The 20,442-nt window shown below is 52.5% G+C and overlaps 2 protein-coding genes across 2 annotated transcripts in view; one reads left to right on the plus strand and one right to left on the minus strand.

Annotated features, from left to right (window-relative positions):
* SHLD2 (shieldin complex subunit 2) overlaps positions 1–6,887 on the plus strand; it is a 68,642-nt gene extending 61,755 nt beyond the window's left edge. Inside the window, exon 10 of the mRNA XM_077746417.1 lies at positions 5,850–6,887. The gene's annotated coding sequence lies outside the window, so the exon portion shown is untranslated. The remainder of the gene's footprint in view (positions 1–5,849) is intronic.
* A 287-nt stretch (positions 6,888–7,174) lies between these two features.
* Positions 7,175–18,419, minus strand: SYT15B (synaptotagmin 15B). The gene is made up of 12 exons (XM_077746458.1): positions 18,286–18,419; positions 17,154–17,324; positions 15,907–16,305; positions 15,647–15,816; positions 15,345–15,482; positions 14,918–15,110; positions 14,270–14,424; positions 12,782–13,068; positions 11,109–11,279; positions 10,359–10,479; positions 9,276–9,455; positions 7,175–8,442 (listed from the first exon to the last, which is right to left on the minus strand). The coding sequence occupies exons 1-12, from the start codon at positions 18,417–18,419 to the stop codon at positions 8,300–8,302; spliced, it is 2,262 nt and encodes a 753-aa protein (XP_077602584.1). The 3' UTR covers positions 7,175–8,299.
* Positions 18,420–20,442: the final 2,023 nt, after the last annotated feature.

A 20,442-nucleotide genomic window follows, 5' to 3' on the forward strand; every position in this document is an offset into this window, starting at 1 on the left:
AGGCAAGTATTATGATCTGTCATCATAATGGCATACTAAATTCAGTTAAGGAATATATGCATCAAGGGGTGCCTACGTGGCTCAGTCGGTTAAGCATCCGACTCTTGGTTTCAGCGCACGTCATGATCTCACCATACATGAGTTTGAGCCCTGCATTGGGCTCCAAGCTGATGGCTGGGGGCCTGCTTGGGATGTTCTCTCTCTCCCTCTGCCCCTCCCCTGCTCATGCTCTCTCTCTCAAAATAAATAACAAATAAACTTTAAGAAGGTTTTAAAAAGAAATATATCCATTATGTTGAAATTATGGGATGCAATCAGCATTCTTTTTGTTTTTCCCCCAGTGACCCATTCAAACCTGCTCAGCAGGTAGCTTCTCCCTGCCCTTTGGATAAAACAGAGGGCAAAACCCATGACTTTTTTGATCTCTCTTAGATAACAATAAATTTTTCCTGTATCTTCATTTTTTAAAATTTTTAACTGTTTTATTTATTTCTGAGAGAGAGAGAGAGAGAGAGAGCACGCATGAGCAGGGGAGGGTCAGAGAGGGAGATACAGAATCTGAAGCAGGCTCCAGGCTCTGAGCTAGTTATCAGAACAGATCCCGACGTGGGGTTCGAACCCACGAACCATGAGGTCATGACCTGAACCGAAGTCAGACGCTTAACTGACTGAGCCACCCAGGTGCACCCCCCCCCAACTTTTTCTTTAAAAGTTTCCTGTAACTTCTATTAAAAAAAAAACACAGGCTGTGTTCCACACTTAAAATGTCCAACCTCATGTAGTCTGAATCCCCAAGTTCATTTAATGTTCGAGCTTCCCCTCCACTCCTCCCCTCACCCTGGCTCCTGCCTGTAGGAAGGAGGCTGCAACAGGAAATGGGCAGGTAGCACTGTTTTCCTATTCCTCCATCCTGTGCTTCCATACCTTCTCCAACTTGCCAACAGAGGCTTCTGGCTGTCCTAGTGGGGGCAGGGAAGGGGCACAGCCCAGAGACCGCCTAAGGGGCGGGAGAGGTTCTCCGTGACAAGTACTGCAGTACTTGGGGACTTCAAGAGCCTCCTTGCCCTGCGGATCCTTTATCTAAGGTCCCCTTGACCGTGGTTTGTCCCAGAGAATGGGATGGCATACAGCAACCCTCCCCCCTCCCCCCACCATCCCCTTTAAAGGTCTTTATTACATTGTCAGGAAATTGTATTTCCCAGACAGTCCTATGAACAGTGTTCCAGGTTGGGTTTGCCAAATATGAGATAACTGGGTGAGACTAGAGAGCAGAAGGAAGGTAAAAATCATTCTTTTCTTCCTTTGACTCTGACACTTAGGCCAGCAAGATGCTCCAAGCTCTTGTAGTAATTTGGGCAAAGTGTTCTACGGTGAAAAAATCAGGAAAAACATAACTGGCAAATGGCTGTGCACTTTCCAGTCCCTCGTCACTACAGGATAAGCAAATGGGCAGCAGTGGCCGACATACAGTGTCTGAGGTTTGCCCCATCACTGATGGCACCTGCACAGCCAAGCACAGGCCCCTGGAGTGCCCTCGTTCCTAGAACACATAAGCAAAGTGCTTTGAATTATCACCCCATTTTTGACCCCTCCCTGCAACTATATCGAAGGCCGTGTAGTTTACAGTTCCTCTCATAAAAAGGCATAGTTTGCCTCCCTGCCCTTTGGTTTTGAACTTTTGAACACACCTCTGCCAATGAGATACTGAGTAATAACACAAGCAGAAGGTAGAGATTCATTTGCCCTTCTGCTTCTCTAGGAAGCGAATCGTCTTCTGGGTAGCTGTTGGCCCTCCGGCTTTTGCTCAGAATGAACAAACATAGAGCAAGCCTGGGTGAGGACCTGGACCCAGCCAGACCTATTGTTTGAAAGTGAGTTGCCTAATCTAGATTGGCCTACACTCAGCTGGCCATAGATGGATGAGAAATAATTGCTCATTTTAGTGCGACACTGAGATGTGATTGTCTGTTATGTGCCATTACTGCAAAAATGGGACACGCGCAATGTTTCTCCTTTCCGTTTCACCAGCCTTCCCAGGAACTGTGTAATCAAATTCCCTGTACGAACCATTGAGATGTTGTGATTGTTTGTTATACGCCATTACTGCAAAAACAGCTAACTGATGCAAACAACTTTTCTCCTTTTAGCTTCGCCAGCCTTCCCATGAATTATGTAATGAAATTCCCTGTATGGAATCAGTCTTTGCTGAGCCTCCCTTTTCTGGGAATTCTGAGAAAAAAAAGTTACTTTTCTGCTTGGGGTAGACCGATGCTCATGCCAAGAACCCCTAGAAAAGCTCAATAAAATACAGAAAACCTCTTTTTAAGTTACCAGAGAGCTGCTAAGTTGACAAGCATTTGATGGGCCATGATCTCAAAAGAAGGAAAACACGAGGAGGTGAGCTGACGTTCTGTGAGCCACTTTTTCCTTCAGGAAGTGTGCTGATTCCTGTTAAGAGGCTGGGCATTTGGCCAATGAGCTGTGGCTATGAGATAGAAAAGGCAGCTGAGTGTCTGGAGCTGGAGAGACAAGAAATTGGAGATTGGGATTGCCAACGCAGCAGGGACAGAAGGGGCTGAGATGTTGAGTAGAAAGGAGGTAGAAAAGTAATTCTGACACTTTCCCCTTTGAGGCATTTGCTGAATTATTGAAGCTGTGAATTAATCTATGCAGAAAGCCTCTGAAAGATGACAGGTCTTTTTTTCCCCTTCTCTCTTCCTTTCTTTCTTTCTCTCTTCTTTCTTTCTCTTTCTCCTTCCTTCCTTCCTTCTTCCCTCCCTCCCCCCTGGTTCCTTCCTTCCTTCCTTGCTTCCTTCCTACTTCCCTCCCTCCCTTCCTTCCTTCCATTTCTGACAATAGTATGATACTAAGGAGATAAAACTTGGGAGTTCAGGACCCACCAAGGAAGAGGAGCCCAGTAAACACACCAGAGTCTTCTTTAGTATTCAAATGGTATCCTTGGAAGACTATACTCTAGAAATGTGGGAAAACCAGAGGTGGTGATAGAGCCCTACAAAAACTGCAACCCAGACTCCAGTGAGTTCATTACCAGACTGGATTAAGGTGCTCTCTCCCCATTCTGTTGACCAGAGGATATAGTAAACCTCTCTGGAGGAATTCTGTTTCCTGGAGCTACTATAATTTATCATCATGGTCAGCATTTGACAATATATTGTCAGGCATGCCAAGTAACAGAAATAAAGGGGGGAACATGCACAATAAAACTGATCCACCAATGACACAGATATTGGTGTGATTGACAAAATAGAAACTTTCATCAAAGAACTGGAATAATTTACAAAGTATCAAATGGAAATTTAGAACTGAAAAATGCAGTAATTGAAATTAAGTACTCAGCATATAGGTTAACTACAATTAGACTTAGTGGAACAAAATTTATTGAAGTGTAGGAGGGTAGTATAAAAACTCTAAGCTGAGACAGAGACATAAAGAGAATGGAAAATGCAGCTGAGTGCATAGGAGTCCTGTGGGAACTGGCAGAAAGGTCTAATATGTGTGCAATTGGAGTCTCAGAAGAAGAGGAGGCGGAGAATGGGGCAGAAATCATATTTGAAGAAATATGGCTGAGACTTTTCCAAAACTGATGAAGCTTCATTACTCCCAAGGTGGATAAATAAAAAGAAAATTGCGTGTAGGCACACCAGTCTCAAGCTGCTGAAAACCAGCAACAAGGAGAAAATATTAAAAGCTGCCAAGGGTGGGAGGAGAGGGAGATACATTAGTTTCAAAGGAGAAACAATAGCACTGCTAACTCGCTTGTCAACAGAAATGATGGAAGTGAGAAGACAATGAATACCATTTTTAAACTGCTGACAGAAAAGAAAATGTCAGCCTAGAATTCTACTTCCAAGGACACAAAAATCCTTTAAAAATGAATTTGAAATAGAACATTTCTATTCAAAACTAAGAAAATTTGCTGTGAGCCCATCTGCACTAAAAGAAATACTAAAAAGAATTCTTCATGGGGGAGGAAAATTATCTCAGGTAGAATCCCAGAAATGTAGGAAAGAATAAGAAGCAAAAGAAAGAACAGCTATGTGGGTCAATATATATGGATATTGATGGAACATGGTAGTAATAGTAGTGTCTTGTTAGGTGTAAAATATATGTGGAATTAAAATGAATCCTATCAATACCATTAAAAAATGGGGGTAAGTAGAGACTGAGCGTTCTAAGATCAGAACATTGTCTGGGAAGTGATAAAAAATAAAATTTGTATTAGACTAGAATATATAATAGATATCTATATATATATCTTTTATATATATACATATATATTCCCATATATATATATGGGAACCACTAAGGGAATAACAGACTGTGTAAGTAGCGACATACAGATGGGAAGAGGCAGATTAAAAAATGAATTAATCCAGGGGTGCCTGGGTGGCTCGGTGGGTTAAGTGTCTGACTCTTGATTTTGGCCCAGGTCATGATCTCATGGTTCGTGAGCTTGAGCCCCACATTGGGTTCTGTGCTGACAATGAGGAGGAGCCTGCTTTGGATTCTCTCTCCCTCTCTCTCTGCCCCTCCCCCCAATCAAAATAAGTAAATAGACCTTAAAATTTAAAACAATACAGTTACAAAATGAATTAATACAAAAGAAGGCAACAAAGGAGAGAAAAAGACACAAAACAGGACAAATGGGAATAAATAGCAGTAATTACATTAAATGTAAATGAATTAAATACACAGAAGACAGAGGTTGACAGATTTGATTTAAAAAAAAACCCCTATATATAAGAAATAACATAATTATAAGAACATAAGATAGTTGAAAAATATAGAAAAAAATGGAAAAATTATACCATTATGAGTGGTAGAGACAGCTATTTCACCACAATAAATGGCTTAATCCACCAAAAAAACTCAATTGAAAATATGGAAAAATTATGCCATTATGAGTGGTAGAGAGAGCTATTTAACCATAATACATGGCCTAATCCACCAGAAAAAATCAATTGAAAATAAGTATGAGCCTAATAACACAGCCTCAAAATATATAAAACAAAAATTGACAAAACTAAAAGAAGAAATAAACAAATCCACAATCACAATGGGAGACTTTAACATCTCTCAACAATGAATAGAAAATTAGAAAATAGAAATAGAAAATTAGAAAAATAGAAAATAGAAAAGCCTGCCTCAAAGCCTCTGACCCTCCTCTGCTCACGCTGTTTCTCTCTCTCAGAAATAAATAAAACAGTTTTTAAAAAGGAGAAAAATACAATTATCTGAAAAGATGCAGAAAAAGTATTTGATAAAACTTAACACTGTGATAAAAAACTTAAATACTTTTTTTAAGTATTTATTTTGGGAGAGAGAGGACACGGGAGGAGCAGAGAGGGAGAGAGAGAATCCCAAGCAGGCTTCAAGCCCAGTGCACAGAGCCTGACAAGGGGTTCAGTCCCATGAACCAGGAGATCATGACCTGAGCCGAGATCAAAAGTTGGATGCTTAACTGACTGAGCCACCCAGGTGCCCCATGAAAAAACTTTTTAACAAATTAAGAACACATAATCATGAGTATATTAAAGGTCCTATAGCAAACATTCCACATACTAGTGGGTATTGAACGCTTCCCCCCTAAGAGTGAGAAGGCTACAGGTATGCTCACCCTACCGGCAGCCAGCACTCTCTGGAGGCCCCAGCCAGTGCAGTCTGGGTTTCCATCTTGTACCCGGCAACCTTGCTGAGCTCACTTATTAGCTCTATCAGTTTTTGAGGATTCCTTAGGCTTTCCTATAGCCAAAACCATGTCATCTGCAAATATCGTTTTCCTTCTTCCTTTACCATCTGGATGACTTTTATTTCTTTTTCTTGCTCAGTTGCCCAGCCACTGCAGTTTGACAAGAGATGAAGAAGCCATAATGATTGTAAAGGAAGAAATACAACGGTCATTTGTGGAGGTCATGACTATATGCAAAGAAAATACAATGAATCTATCAAGTATTATAATTTAAGTGACTATAGTAAGGGCACTCACTAGAAACAATTCACATACAAAAGTCAACAGAATCTCTACATACTAGCAAACATAAATATAAAATACCTAAGAGTCTAGTGAAAGATGTGCAAAAATACTTTCCTTTAAACCACAAAAACGGTTTTAAGAAAACTTTCAAAAGACCAAAAGAAACAGAGGGATACACCATGTTAATGGACTAAAGAGTCAATATTGTAGGGATATAAAATGGCCCCAAGCCGGTCTGTAGACTCCATGCAAATCAAACTCTAGCGCTTCTTTGGTGTGGAAACTGACCAGCTGAGTCTAAAACGCTTTGCAGAAATGCAAAGGGCTTCGTTCTGCAGGGACCACCTGGAGTACAGGCCTGAGACAACTTGGGCCAGATCCCGCCTGTCCATTGGAAGCACTTGTGTATTTTTTGCCAAGACCATGTCTGTAGACATTCCAGCCCGATACAGCAGCCCTTTCTCCTCCTCCTCCTCAGAACAGAGAGCCTGCCGGTCCCTTGCCATTAAGAGTTTTCAGCCATGAGTCAGACACATCAGTTCACTCTTTGCTGTAAAGGGGATACTTAACTTTTCCAAGCGGCCCTGGAAAGGCCACTGATAGGCATGAACGTCACCTTGAAATGTGGGGGTGGCTGGCACCTCTTGTCTCAGGATCCCAAGTGAAATGGAAACAGTCCCAGTTGAGTAGCCTGCTGTCCAAACATATAGAGAAGCCCTATCACATGTGTGCTATGATGTTATTAGAAACTACAGGAGTCTGTTTCAGATTCTGCATCTCCCTCTTTCTCTGCCCCTCCCCTGCTCACACTGTCTCTCTCTTTCAGAAAGAAATAAAACATTTAAAAATAGATTCAAAAATAAAATAAAACATTACAAAAGCTAAAAATAAATTGCTGGAGCGTGGGCTTTGTTGGAATGCATGTATACAGTAACTGAGAAAAAAGCAAACAAGATAATTCCGTCTGTTTGGACCACTGCCAGGTAAAGTGTGTCTTTGTGCACTGACATCGGAAGTGAAGTTAAAGAGGCACAAAAGGAGAATAATGATCGCTACTTTCTTTTGCTGAAGTTGCTTCACCGCATAAGAAAAGAGACAACACTGGTTTAAAGGTTGTTCTAGTTACTCAATAATACTCAATGTGTTGACCTCACAAGTTCAACAGCATTTGGGTGAAAATACAGGCTGCCTGTTAAGCAACAGCGTCAGGTGCAGTGACCGCTCATTACCTCGAGTACAACTTCATGGGGATTTGATGACTGTGATTTGTGGGAACTTCCATCTTCATGTCACATGGACACCTGCCACAACACAGTCCCCGTAATGAAATCACTAGGTTTACAGGTAAAGCTCTCAGCCCTGCGGGCTACGCTTCTGCCACATGCTTTCACCATTTCCTGCCTAAAGCAAGAGCCCCAAGGAGCTGAATGCTGCCATCCAGGGAGACCACAGAAACCAGCAAAACACCCATAAGACCAGGGGCATGAGGCTTGGACCATGGGCAAGATGTGGCATGGTGTGGGCCACGGTCTGACACAGCCCTGGGAGGGACCTAACACACAGGTGAGGGCCTACTCCCCGGCACAGGGAGTAGATGCCGAGAACCCGTCCACCACTTGGTACCTGGGTGGGCTGCTCCCAGTGTTATTTCCCAGGTCTTAAAGCCAGCGAGTCTTGGTCCCTGAGAGCTTCCTCTCCCGCGCTGTGGGCACGCGGCGCTGCCCAGGCATCCTGGGGCTGTTCCACACCAATGTGCCCAGCCCAACTCTCAGCCTGTGCTATTTATTGTGGGTGAACTGAAATCAGTGCTTTGGGCACCCCTTGCACCCCATTATTTTCCCAATGCAGTTTGTGTTCTCTGCTGGGCAGAAGGAAGAGAAATCAAAGCTGATACAGCTGATACATCAACAGGCCATCAGCTTTCCACGATGCATGGAGCCCACGTTTCCAGTGAGCGCACAGAGCTCTGCTGTCGCTGAATAGAGTATTGCTCCCGAATGCCTGAGATTCCAGTCCAAATCGGGACTGTGATGCCTAGGGGCTGGGATTTGGAGCCCAGGCAGCCCCATGGGTAGAGGAGGATGGCGGGTGCCGGGAGGGTCCCCAAGGCTGGCGGGCAGCAGCCGGCCATGCTGCCAAGCTGGCTGGGGCTCTCCTGTCCCTTTTCTCCTGCACGTCGGCACTCACAGTCCCCCGGCTCTGGCTGGCCCCGCAGCCCAGCGAGATGCTGGCTGGAGTGTCCAGGCCCGTGGCTGCCACGGGGGAGTGCAGGCTCCTGATGAGGACCTGAGGTTGCAAGGCGAGTCAGGGCTCAGTGGTGCGACAGAGTGCGTGCCAGCGCTTCACCAGCTCCTTGGGCTTGCTGAGCATCTCGTTCCAGTGCTCCAGCTGCTTGCCCCGGGCGTACATGTAGGGGCCCACCACCACCCGGCCCAGCGCGTGGCTTTCTGTGGGGGAGGGAAAACGTCGTTACTCTCTGGACCCCTGAAGCCACATCACTTCAGCACCCAATGCCTTCTCTTTCCTTCTCACGTACTCCTCCTTTCGAGGTAGCAGGCCCCCTCGCTCCCCAAGCATGAGCTGATGGCCCCCAACCCTGCCTTTGCTCTGGAGTTGGAGAGAGTGGGAGAAAGGAGCCCAGGGGGACAGCCAGCCCTTAGGGGTCACCTACTCTGCCTCTCACCCTCCTACTGAGACATCTTAAGCCAGCCTCATGCCAAAGAGCTGGAGGTTCTCCAGAAAAAAGCCCTCTTCCCTCAGCCCACTTATATGTTCCGAGGGAACATTCAACAGTTTTCTCCCACCAAGTGCCACGGTTCTTAAGCTCTGGTCCATAAGGCCAGCTGGCTGACGGCTCTGCTTCCCCAGATGCTGAGAGTGGACACTGGGGTGTGGGGCGGTGTGAGACAACCACACCTACCATCCAGCCTGAACCCCACCCAGGACCCTAAAGGTTTGTCTAGAGTGTATGAGGCAACATAGGGCACACAGCAACCACAGCATCAGGTCACTTGGCTGGTGGTTTGCCCCAGGAGCGGAGGCTGCCCTTTTCACCTCTCCATAGGGTGCCCCAGAGACTCAAACCAGAATAAAGCTGGGCGCGAATCCCAGCTCCCCTGCTAGCAAGCTCTGTGTCCTGGGCAAGTATCTCAGCCTCTCTGAGTGCTATTTCCTTAGGCAGAGAACAGAAACCTCTCTCTGAGGGTCCACGCTGCCTGACGCTCCTCCTTTGCCCTTGTCCCCAACAGCCTGGGGTGGAGGGTGGGGGGGAAAGCCTTACTCTCCCCTTCGGCGCCCTGCAGCACTGTCAGGCTGAGGCTGGCAGTGTCCAGCTCAGCGGGGTCGGCCCTGAAGCTGAAAGTCTCGCTGTACACAGGGTTGGCGGAGCCCAGGACAGCCGAAGTCTTCTTGCATTTGACAAACTTGTTGTGGTTCATCAGAGAGACTTTGACGAACATACCTGCGGGGAAGGGCAGACCGTGGACTGGGAGGGGCGGGCAGATCCAGCCTCTGGCCTGTGGGAGGTCAGGCTGGGGGGCACTGGCCCTCCCTGGGCATTGGGACACCTGCCCCCCCCCCTTNGTTACGGGAGGAAACAGGGTTGATTAGTGTGTGGCCTTACGCCGAGGAAATGCTTGGCTCCTTTCCTCTTCCTTCCTCTGTGCCTCCTGAATGCGCCACGGCTCCGCTGGCCCTTGTTTACCAGGGCCTGGCACCGCACGCCCTACCCTCCCTTTGGTGGAGGGGGGCCCTCCCTACCTGCTGACTGCTCGGGCTCCCTGGGGCCCCTTAAACACCTTCTGCTTCAGAGGGCTGAATTTTTGAAGTGGGGCTCACATGGGTTTGGATCCACAGGGGAAGGTTGAATGACAACTTGCTCATGGTGACCCAGATGTGGAGATGCGCAGATGGCAGACAGTCACCACCTTCCTGGGGGGGGTGGGGGGCCCTCATAAAGGCGGGACATTTTGCTGAGCCAGAGCAGGGCCTCCGCTCCTCCAGCTGCTGGGTTCGGGGTGGGGGGGGCGGGTTAGAGGAAGCAGTGCCCCACGCTTGGGATGCCTCTTTTTCCACCCAAGCGCCATGCCTTGTGTGCAGGGGAGCCCTCGCTGGGGGCAAGGGGGCGCGGGGTCTGGCCCTGGAGGAACTGGAGTCCTTCACAGAAGGGCAGAGGTAGACATGGGATCAGTCTAAGGTGGGTTAAATCTAAGGAAGCGGCTTCCCACAGCACAGCTGTCCACAAGGGGTAGTGAGCACTCCGCTCATTCACAGGCAGGAATTGCATGGCAAGAGGCAAGGGTCAGACTCCAGTCTCTGCCCCAGGCTCACGGGACAGGACCTTCCTCGGAGGAGGAAAACTTACTGACAAAGCTCGTGTCCTCCTGGAGCTGAAGGCCCTTGGCTCGCAGCACAACCACGGTCAGGCGGTGCAGGCAGTCGTTGTAGCTGAGGCAGAACTGCAGGTCTCCGAACTCGGAGGGAGGCTGGGAGGCAGAGAGGAAGGCCCCCCGGTCAGTCAGCAAGCTCCCAAGGAGCCACGGCACCTTCCCCGCAGTGCCTTCCTCCTGGGTCCCACCGGTACTGTGTGACACACCCAGATTTTCTCCTTTAAGCCCACCCTCATTTCATGGATGGGGAAACTGACGTCTGGCCAGTTGAAGGCGCCCCACGCTCGGGATGCTGAAGATCACATGGTAGTGAGGGGGCAGAGCTGAGGACGCAGACCCAGGTCTAGAGGATTCCAAAGCCTGTTCCAAGTTTCCACGGTCCTCTTGGGAGTCAGGAGAATAGAGAGTATTTCCCTAGGTTGCTGCATTTGGGGTGTCACCTTTCACAGCTGTCTGGTCTGGATGGGAATTTAAGTGTGGATTTTTACAAGTTGCTCCAGGATCTGATCTCAAGGGCAAAAGAACTTCAGGCGGCCCTTCTGGAGTGGCTCCACTCAGCCCCCTTGTCCCATGCACTGTGGCCCACGCCCAGGACCCTGAGTCACACTTGTAGGGGCAGTGGGCAGTACGCTGAGGGCTGATGCTGGCCAACAGGTGCTGGGCCACACCACTGCCCACAGTAGTCTGACACACAGTGCTATATGCCTGGTGACCTTGACCTTTACCTCCAGGCTCTCAGCCTCCAGGTCTCTCCAGATGAGGCGCCGGCAGTCACCTGCGAGGGTCTCGTTTTTCAGGGGAAAGAACACCTGGCCCAGGAGCTGGTGCTTCCTCTGTCTGTCCACGTGGTACACGGAGAACCTGAGTACCCTCTGAGTGACGCTCTTGCTGGACACCTGGGGGAGATGAGGGTGTGTGCTGGGGCCAGGTGTGGAGATGGGATGGGATGGCATGCTATTCTGGACACAGGAGCCTTTGGTGAGAGGTGACTCAACCAGGGACCTGCACACCCCCAACCCAGGCATCCTCAGGGGACCCTTTCCAGCAGTGAGGCTGGTACCCCTGGGAAAGTGGGAGCATGTCCCAGAGCTGTGCCTTGCAGAGGGTGGTTCAAGGACCAGCAGCGTTCAGCACTCACCTGGACTTTGCTAGAAATATAGGACCTGGGCCCCACTTCAGGCCCATGAAGGAAATCTATCATTTAACAGGACCTCCAAGTGATTTGCCTGCACATAAATGTTTACGACTTCTCACATTGGAGCCCAGGGGACCTGTTCGTTGCTGCCATCTGAGTTGGGCACCCCAGCACTCCTCTCTCTGAGGCTCAGTGTCCTCATCTGTCATGGGGATGGTGATTCTTACTTGTAAAACCCCAATCATGGGGTCTGACCTTTGGCAGATGGTCAATTAATATTGATTTGCTTCTCTTCCTCTTCTCCTGCCCCTCCCCCTTAAAGCACAGAGAGGCAGGATCAAGTTGGGACAGGTCAGAGGAGTGATCAGTAAACAGGGCAGGGGAGTGTGAGTGTGCCGTGTGGCCATGCTGGTCAGCAAGGCTACATGCCTTGGATCTTCATGTCCCAAGAAGGGCAGGGTCACCTGTAAATTCCCACAGCCTTGGCCCCCAGCAGGAGGTCTGGAGCTGGGCCCCATGCCACCCCTCCTCTCAGCTACAGCTCTGGGCCCCAGAAGAAGGCAAGACTTGGGACTCTGGCTCAGTAATCGCCCTCTTCCGGGTGCTGACCGGCCTGTCCTTACCTTGCCAGCCAGTCTGCTGCCCAGCTCTTGAAAATGTTTGCCCAAGGCCTCGAGGCAGCTCTTGATGGCTGGTTTCCCATCAGGGGCCCCAGTCACCTGCTCAGGCTCTCAGGTCCCTGGGAGCTTGGCTCAGTGCCCTGACAGCCTTCACACCTCCAGACCCTGAGCCAGCCGGCCCGCAGGCCAGCAAATGCACCACCTGCGCCAGCCTCCTATGGGAAAGGTGTGTTTCTGCCCCCACTCTAAGGGGGGCTTACCGTCTGCCTCCCTTCGATAACCTTGCCAGAAATCCTACAGGGCCTCAAAGCCTTGGAGCACTTCTCCAGGGCCCCATGGGGCAGAGCCTGGCATTCAGTAGGTGCTCCAAGAATGTGTTTTCTCGTTCTCTGCTCCAGGCAGCCTGGACAGAAGGATCCCAACCTGCTCCCCCTGCCCCTCCCTCATCTCTGCCCTACCCCCACCATCAGGGGGCAGGACCTGGCGCGGGGGTGACGGGGACAGGGGAAGCAGAGCTGGTGGCATCAGGGGTCTCGGGGGGAGGGTGCGGCAGGGCCCCGGCTAGCACAGGAGGCTGGCGCTCACCTGCACCATGTCTGGCCCTTCCCAGGAGGCCAGGCCCTGTGTGCCCCAGAGGCCTCACCTGGAAGACAAAGTGCTCATCAAACTGCGGGTTGGGGGTTTTGCACTTGGCCTTGGACTGGAGGAAGCGGCGCTCATCGGGCAGCAGGTGGAGCTTCACCAGGGGGCTGCAGGTCTCCGAGGGGCCTTGCAGCCTCCGCGCCTTGATCAAGCCCACCAGCAGCCGCTCGGCCTCCTGCTGGTATTCCACGGAGAACCACAGACGCCCCAGGCAACCCTCGGGGAAGTCTGTCTCACTCGTGTCCTCTAGGGTCTTGTATAGCTCTGGGTTGATGGTCCCCACCGTGCCTGTATTTCCAACAACACAGGGGAGGGGTGGTCTGCCAGGCCCAAAGAAGGCAGGGCCACGGAGGACAGCGAGCTCTGGGCTTCACCTCCCCTACCCCTTGCTCGTCTCTTCTTGGCTGAGCCTCCTATGGGCAGTTCACTGGCCTCTCCACATCCACCCCTGCCCCTCTCCAGACTGAACACAGCCTCTTTCTCTAGTGCAGCCCCTCCAGGCAGCCTGCCAGCACTAAGGCACGGTGTGCCCAGCCTGCTTCTCTCTGGGGCTCCTGGCAGAGTGAACAGTATTCATTTACCCCCCGCCCCTTCGGTCAGGGCCTGCTTGTTGGGCAGGGGGTTCACAGTGGCCAGCACCTGACCCAGCCCCTGTCCATGGTGTCCAGAGGCAAAAACTTTGCCTCTTTTATTCCAATTCCAATGAGTAGGGCCTAGCTGATAACTGGGTGCTTCCTGGGAAGGTATCTTGGAAGGTCTTCCGAGTAAAGGGGTGGGCGGAAAGCTGAGTGTCCAGCTCCTACCATTCCGCCCTCTGGATCAGCCAGCCGATCAGCCTAGAAAAGAACCCATCAGATGTTCTGCACCTGCACACCAGGGTTCTAATCCCAGATCTGTTGCCTACACACAGCCTCTGTGACCTTGGGCCCAAGTGACCTTGGGCAAGGCACTGTCAGCCTTCTGAACCTCTGTTTATGAATGTGCAAGATGGGGTGAGGATCACTCTCCCCACAGCGGCATGGTGATGTCTAACTCCACGATGGCACATGAGGCCGTATCTGGTACAGGCTGGGGTGCAAAGAGCATTCTGTAAACCCACGTACCTGGAAAGAGTGGTCACTGGGCAACTCTTCCCAAGGGAAACCAGAAGATTCTGCCCAGAGCACTAGGATCCCAAGGGAAATGACTTTACTGCTGAGACTCAGCAGAGCCCAGCCAGAGGAGCCCCTGCTTCTGTTTCGCTCCTGGGGTCCAACCCAGGGGGTGGGGCTGCTGCCCAGATTCTGCCCCCCCGGAGGCCAGTGGTGTGGGCTTTCCCCAGGCATCACAATTCTGGTGGTCTCTGTCCCTAGAACAAGTGGACTTGGGAACTGGGGGCATCACTGGAGGCCTGCTGCTCCAGGCTGTTTTCCAGGGTCAAGTGCATGAAAGCAAATGGTCCTCCCTGGCCGGAGCAGGCACCCCAACCCGCACCCAGGCAGGCTCTGGCAGGAGCACTCACCAAGGATGCTGCTGGAGGTGTGCGGCAGGGGCTCCGGGGCTGGGCAGGGGTCCCGTGGGATCTGAGCCCGCTCTCCACTGTGCAGGGGTACCCAGTCTCGGTCTTGGAAGGAAGGGGGCACCACGAATGGCACACCTGGTGGCCTGTCCCAAGGCGGGGAGATGACATGTTGGTGGCAGGCGAAAGGTGTGGCCTCCCACTGCCCCTAGGGGTTGAGTGCCAGAGGCTGGAGGAGGCAAGAGCACCATTTTCTGGGCCCCTGTCAGCCCCCCGCCTGCCTCCACCCCCACCCGAAGCCAATACCTCTGCCTGTCCCCGTGGGGCCAGCACGGCCTCTGGACTGGCTCTGCCTCGATTCGAATACCTGTTCTGCCACTGACTAGTTGTGTTCCCTGGACCTGCCACTTAGGTCCTCTGAGCCTATTTCCTTATCTGGAAAATGAGCTTCCTAACGCCTGCCTCATGGCTTGTGGTGACAATTCTGGGCTTTCTTTGTGATTGCTCCCAGTAGGGTGACCGAGGACAGGAGGCGCTCCATAAACAGACCTTGGCTTTCCCGCCCTCCTCCAAAGAAAACCCCACAGGAAGGGCCCTAAGCGAGGCCGGGGGCTTGCTTGGCCCTACGCCCTGCCTCACCTGCTTGTCTGGGCCCTGGCGTGTGGCGGGCAGAGCTTGTCCCCTTGTGTGCCGGACGCAGCTGTGGTCCCCAGCAGCTCCTCGTAGGCGATCGTGGCACGAAGCCTCTTCCAGAGACAGCAGCTTACCCAGATCAGTAGCAGCAGCAGCAGCAGCCCCCCAGCGAGGCCCCCAATTAGCAGGACCACCTGCTCTGGGGGCAGAGACCACCAGGATGGTGATGCCTGGGGGAAGCCACCCTCCATCACACCACTGGCTTGTTGGGGGCAGGATTTGGGCAGCAACCACATCCCCTGAGCTGGACCCCAGGAGTGACACAGAAGCAGGCTTCCTGTTCCCTTGGGAAGCAGCTGGCCCTGGACTTGGGATTCTGGCTGAAATGAACCATTTTCTTGTGCTTCTGAGGAGACATTAAATCTGCTCTTACCAGAACCTTCATCTTCCCTGTGCTCCTGTTCAGGCTTGAGGGTAAACCCGAGTTTGGGCATCATGTACTTAAGGAAAGCCCAGGAAGGGGTGAGGTGCTGGCTGGCACTCCCAGCCCTACCCTTTGGGGTCCTGCAACCTGCGGAGAGTCGGACTCACGCTTGAATTCGGAGACTGCCTCTACAACCCAATCCCCTGTTCAACTCTCTGTCAAGAGGGACCCTCTTCGGGGAGCCTGCTGGAGACAACGGGAGTGTGCATGAGGGAAAGGGCAGTGGGTGTGAGAAACGGAGACACAAGTACCCTTTGCTGCCTGCACCCCTGCATTTGTGGGGACCTGGCAGGATCCACTCCCTTTCAGCGGCCGCTCAGAGCGCTGGGACGCTGGTTCCCAGGACCCCGCCGCCTTCCACGAACAAAGAAGGTGCCTCCTTCGGGTCAGCGCGGACACGGGGCTTCCGGGGCTCTGGGGTCTGGACCGACCGAGGGGAATGTTGAGGGCAGACACCCNACTTCCTGCCCCGCAATGGTCCTCGGGGAGCGGGTCAGCCTCTCCATTTCACCTCTCCCGAGCTAGGAGCCACAGGTAGGGCGCGGGCTGCGTCCTAGAGGGGCAGGCGTGGTGCAGGGAAAGTGCTGCCAGGTGGCCGAGGGGCTCCNGTGAGCGCCCGGAAAGTGCAGGACTCGGGGCTGGGCGGCTCGAGCGGATGGGGTGCGAGGGCGCCCCGCTCTGGGAGGGCAGGGCCAAAGCCTTCGCCGCCGCGTCTGAGGGAGGGCCCGGCCGCCTGGACAAGCGACAAGCTGGTCTAGGAGTGCCCTCCACCTTCCGCGGATCCTCGGCAGGCTGTGGCCGCGCCCCCTCTTCCCCCGGGCCTGCACCCACCCCTGCTTCAGGGGTCTGCCCGGCTCCCAGGGAGGACTCTCCGCTCGCGGTCCCGGGTCCCCCGCACCGCCTGCCTGACCTTGGGGGCAAGGGGTGCGGCGCTGAAATTCACAGGTCAGCTGTCGCAGCACGCAAAGTAACAAACGAGGCGTCGGAGAGCCCGAGCTCTGCAACCGACCACCTGGGTTCCTACTCTGGCTCCCCACTCGCCAGCTGTGCCAGTTGGTAGAGTTTCCTTCAGCGCTCTGGGCTCCCTGTCCTCAGTTGGGTTAGTAACAGTAAGTCCTCTAGGGTTAAAGTATGTAATAGACTCGGCTTAGAACGCAGGTGACTTAGCTCTATGGTGGAGTTGGGGGGGTGCACAGAGCGTGCCAGACACTACTATGGTGATTATCTGACTCAGGATGGCGTCGCCTAGGTCCCCTCGACACCCGCAGCCCCTATTCCTGGACTGATTATTATCAGACCGCGGGGACAGTGCCAGTCGGGACTAGTAAAGGCAGCCGTAGCCTTGACAGGAAGCTGGTGTAAGGGCCCTCTGGTCCTCTGCCAGCTTCCACGCAGCGTGGACCCCATAATGGGACGTGCACCCTATGGGTGCCCCACGCAGTGTCCCTGTGGGGTGCTCTGGTGGGAGCATCTGAGACCTTGAGGGGGCATCTGGAGATGGGGACCTAAAGGAATAAGTGTGTGTGTTGGGGGGGGGTGGCGTGTCGGTCTTGTTTTACAAAGCCTTGAAGGTTTTGACCAAAGACGAGTCTGGGCTCCCCACTCCAGCCTGGCACCTCTGCTTATCCTGGTAGGGGGTAGGGAGGAAGCTGAGTAGACAAGAGGAAAGCCCACCAGGCTGTCAGTGTGCAGCTCCGCCCTGCCCCAGCACTGCTTAACCCCAGGTGGGAAGGTGGGGTGAACGGGTGTCCCCCTCACCTTGCAGGGGCAGGAGGAAGGGTGGCTCTTTTCTTTCCCGGGTCTGGTGAGAAGGTGAGTCCCGGCATCTCCATCCAGAAGGGCGTCTCTCTCCACTGCACCCCGGGAGCCTGCAGGGAGCCTGCTGGGCACCTGGTGGAGGCAGGGCATTTCCTCCACCAGCCTTTCCTCCTGCAAAACGTATTGGCGGGAGTGTCTGGAGACCTGGGGTTCTGACCTTTGCTTCTGCTGGGCTGATGATATCTCAGGAAGTGGAGTCTGGGTCTGCCTCAAAACGTCATCTTTGCCCTCATGTCTCAGTTGAATGTCTGTTAGTTTCCTGTTGCTGCTGTAACGATTGATCCCAAATGTCGTGGTTAAAAGCACAAATGTAGTCTCTTACAGTCTGAAGTCAGAAGACTGAAATGGGTCTGCAGGGTCGCATTCCCTCTGGAGGCTGGGGGGAAATCCACTTGGCATCGTTCCGAAGTGTCTAGAAGCTGCTATATATGGCTGCTCCCATTATCTTCAAAGCTAGCAGCAGCAGCATTTTCTAACCTCTCTGAATTCTCGTCATGCTCACATCAACTTTCTTGGCCCCCCTTATAAGGACCTTTGTGATTTTGTGGGGCCCACCCAGATAATCCAGGATAATCGCCCCATCTCAAGATCTTTACCTTAATCACCTATGCGAAGTCCTTTTTGCCATGCAAGGTAACCTATTCCCAGGTTCCAAGAATGAGAATGTGGACATCGTTGGAGCTACAATGTCCACGGAGCCCTCTGGGAAGGGATGATTTACATTCTCTCTCCTCCTGCTGCTTAAAGTTTTCAGTGGGCCCCAAGGCTGGGACCAGGCAGCTAGGAAGGCCCATGTACCCCTTGCATGGTAACTTTCCAGCTGCATGAGCCTCCCCCTAGCTGCCCCACCTGGCTTGACTGCCCCTGACAGGGCATGGCACCCAGCCACATCCAGCCACTTCCGTGGTTGGCCCTGAGCTTGTGTGAGTGTGTGCTCCTAGAAAAGCAAATGCATTGTGGCCAGTCTGGAAGTGTCAGGTCCAGAGCTGCCCGTCTTCCCCCGAGTCCCAGGCTATGCCTTTCCAAGGCCTCCTGGCTTCCTTCCTTTCTGTCTCCCTTCCTCACCAGCTACATCCAAGCCTTGGCTTGCTCCTGCCAGCTCTTCTTCCTCTGTCCGTCTCCATCAACACCAGAACCTTCTCCCAGGGCTCCGCCGTCTCTAACCTGGAGCACCACATCCACTTCTGTTCTGCTCTTCAGACTCATCCTGAAACCCTCTCCCCAGCTTATGTCTTCCAGGTTTCCCTCCCCAGTCTCACCCACCCGGATGCCTCCCCACTGCCATCCTTCTGCAGTGCTCAGAGCCTGTGACGATTACCCCACCGCACTGTCCCCAGCACACCAGGGCCTCATGAAGGCAGAGAACCAAGCCTGATTCAGCTCAGCGTCCCAATATCTCCCTCCGGGGCCAGGGCTGTCCTGAATGGTGGGTGAAAGGCTTGCACCCTCAGGATGAACTGCCTTCTGGCTTCTGCCAATGTTACCTGTGCATTGCGCACACCCTGGGTCCACGCTTCGGGGCCCCCCAAGAGCTCTTGCCCTTGACCTGGAGACCAGCTGCTGGGGCCTGCACTCATGTTGCTAGCACAACCTGCAAGCACCTAATGCATGCACCCAGCCCACCGAGTTCTGAGTTTTTGTTCCTCCACAGGAAGATGAGAGCAGGTGTCAGGGGGAAAGCTCAACTTTTTGCCGCTACTTATGTTTTGGGCGTCATAATGCAGGCTCAGTGCACATGACCTATTGAGCCTCCCGTTGTGTCGGTCCCGCAGAATCGGGGCCACTCCTTCCGATGAGGAAAACACATGAAGACGTTCCATGGACCTCTCAGGAAGTGGTAGAGCGAGACCCAGCTCCTGGACCCCTCATTCCTTCCCTGCCGCTGGCCAGCTGAGAGGCCCAAGCAAGGCCCCAGGAGACTAGTTCCTGTGGAGATGACTGTGAACTACTAAAAGCCACAGGCACTGTGGCCAGGATCCCCTCGGTCCCACTGGGGTTCTGAGCCCGGCTGGCCTGGAGCCTGCTCACATAACAATGGTCTCCAGGTCTAGCTGCAGCCCTGGCCCTGCTTCCTGTTTTCAGACCTTGCTCCTCCCTGGGTCTCTGGGAGCTGGGAAATCTGGAAACAGTGGCAGACAGGGTTTCTCTCTGCCGTGGCCAAAGGGAAGTCACATTTCAATTGGCAAAAGCATTCCCAAGGAGGGTGGCAGGAAGTCCAAGTGTTTGAAGGCCTGCAAATGCCTGCAGGTGATTAATAATTCAGTGCAAGGGATGATTCAAGAGAAAGGCCACTTTCAATTAACCTTAAGAATCAGCCCGTCTGAGGAAGTGTCATTTCTTGTCACCTAGGAACAGAGAGACCAGAGGAGGATAAAGGCCACGCTGAGAAGCGCGTGGAAGACTGTGTTTCTCACAGTTACGTAAATTCCACACCGGTCGGCCCAGGTCCCTCTCTGTGAGGTGCGGAAGGGCTCTCCCTGCACCAGCATCATAACTTTTCTCTGGTTCTACTACGTTGGCCATACTTTCCTGTTTTTGAGGAGCTTGGAGGAAGTATCTTTTCATACCTAGTCAGAAGCTCCTGCCTTGTCCCCTGCGCCGCCATGCTGGCTTCAAATATGTCCCCATCCTGCGGATGTATTCAGAGTCCCAGGATGGGGCCCAGAGCCCGTGGCTCTCTCCTGCTTCCCGGAAGTCTTCTCTGCTGCCCTGCTGGGTTCTCCCTCTTTCCTGCCCCTGCTTGGCAGCCTTTCTCTCTACCGGCAACAATAGCCTGACATTTCTTTCTCGAGAACTACCGTCCCCCGTCTTTGCTCACACGGTAGCTGAGGGAAGACCGTCTCTTCCCTTTGCCCGCATCACCAGCTCGCCCTTGTTCTGGGGCCTTGCATATGACCTAGGCCAGGCCCCACAGAGTGCTTCATTCCCCGGTCCCAGTACAGGTTCCTCTCTGGAATTTTCATGGAATCAGTGTTTGTGGACACTCCCTTTTTCGTAGGCCCCGTGGAGCTGAGGGAGCTAAGTCCAGGGTGGTTGGGAGCACTTGTGTGGAGGAGGGCGTGTGAGACAAAAGCCAGCACAGGAGCACAGAGTAAGGTGGCGGGTTTCATGATGCCATCTGACCCCCTGGTCCTGGAGTGCTGGCATCCATCTCGCCCCAGATGTTTCAATAGATTAAATTAAAAAAAATTTTTTTTCTTAAGCCAGTATGAGGTGATTCCTGTCACTC

This window comes from Crocuta crocuta, unplaced genomic scaffold, assembly GCF_008692635.1.
Source record: "Crocuta crocuta isolate KB4526 unplaced genomic scaffold, BGI_CrCroc_1.0 scaffold28, whole genome shotgun sequence".
NCBI lineage: Eukaryota > Metazoa > Chordata > Mammalia > Carnivora > Hyaenidae > Crocuta > Crocuta crocuta.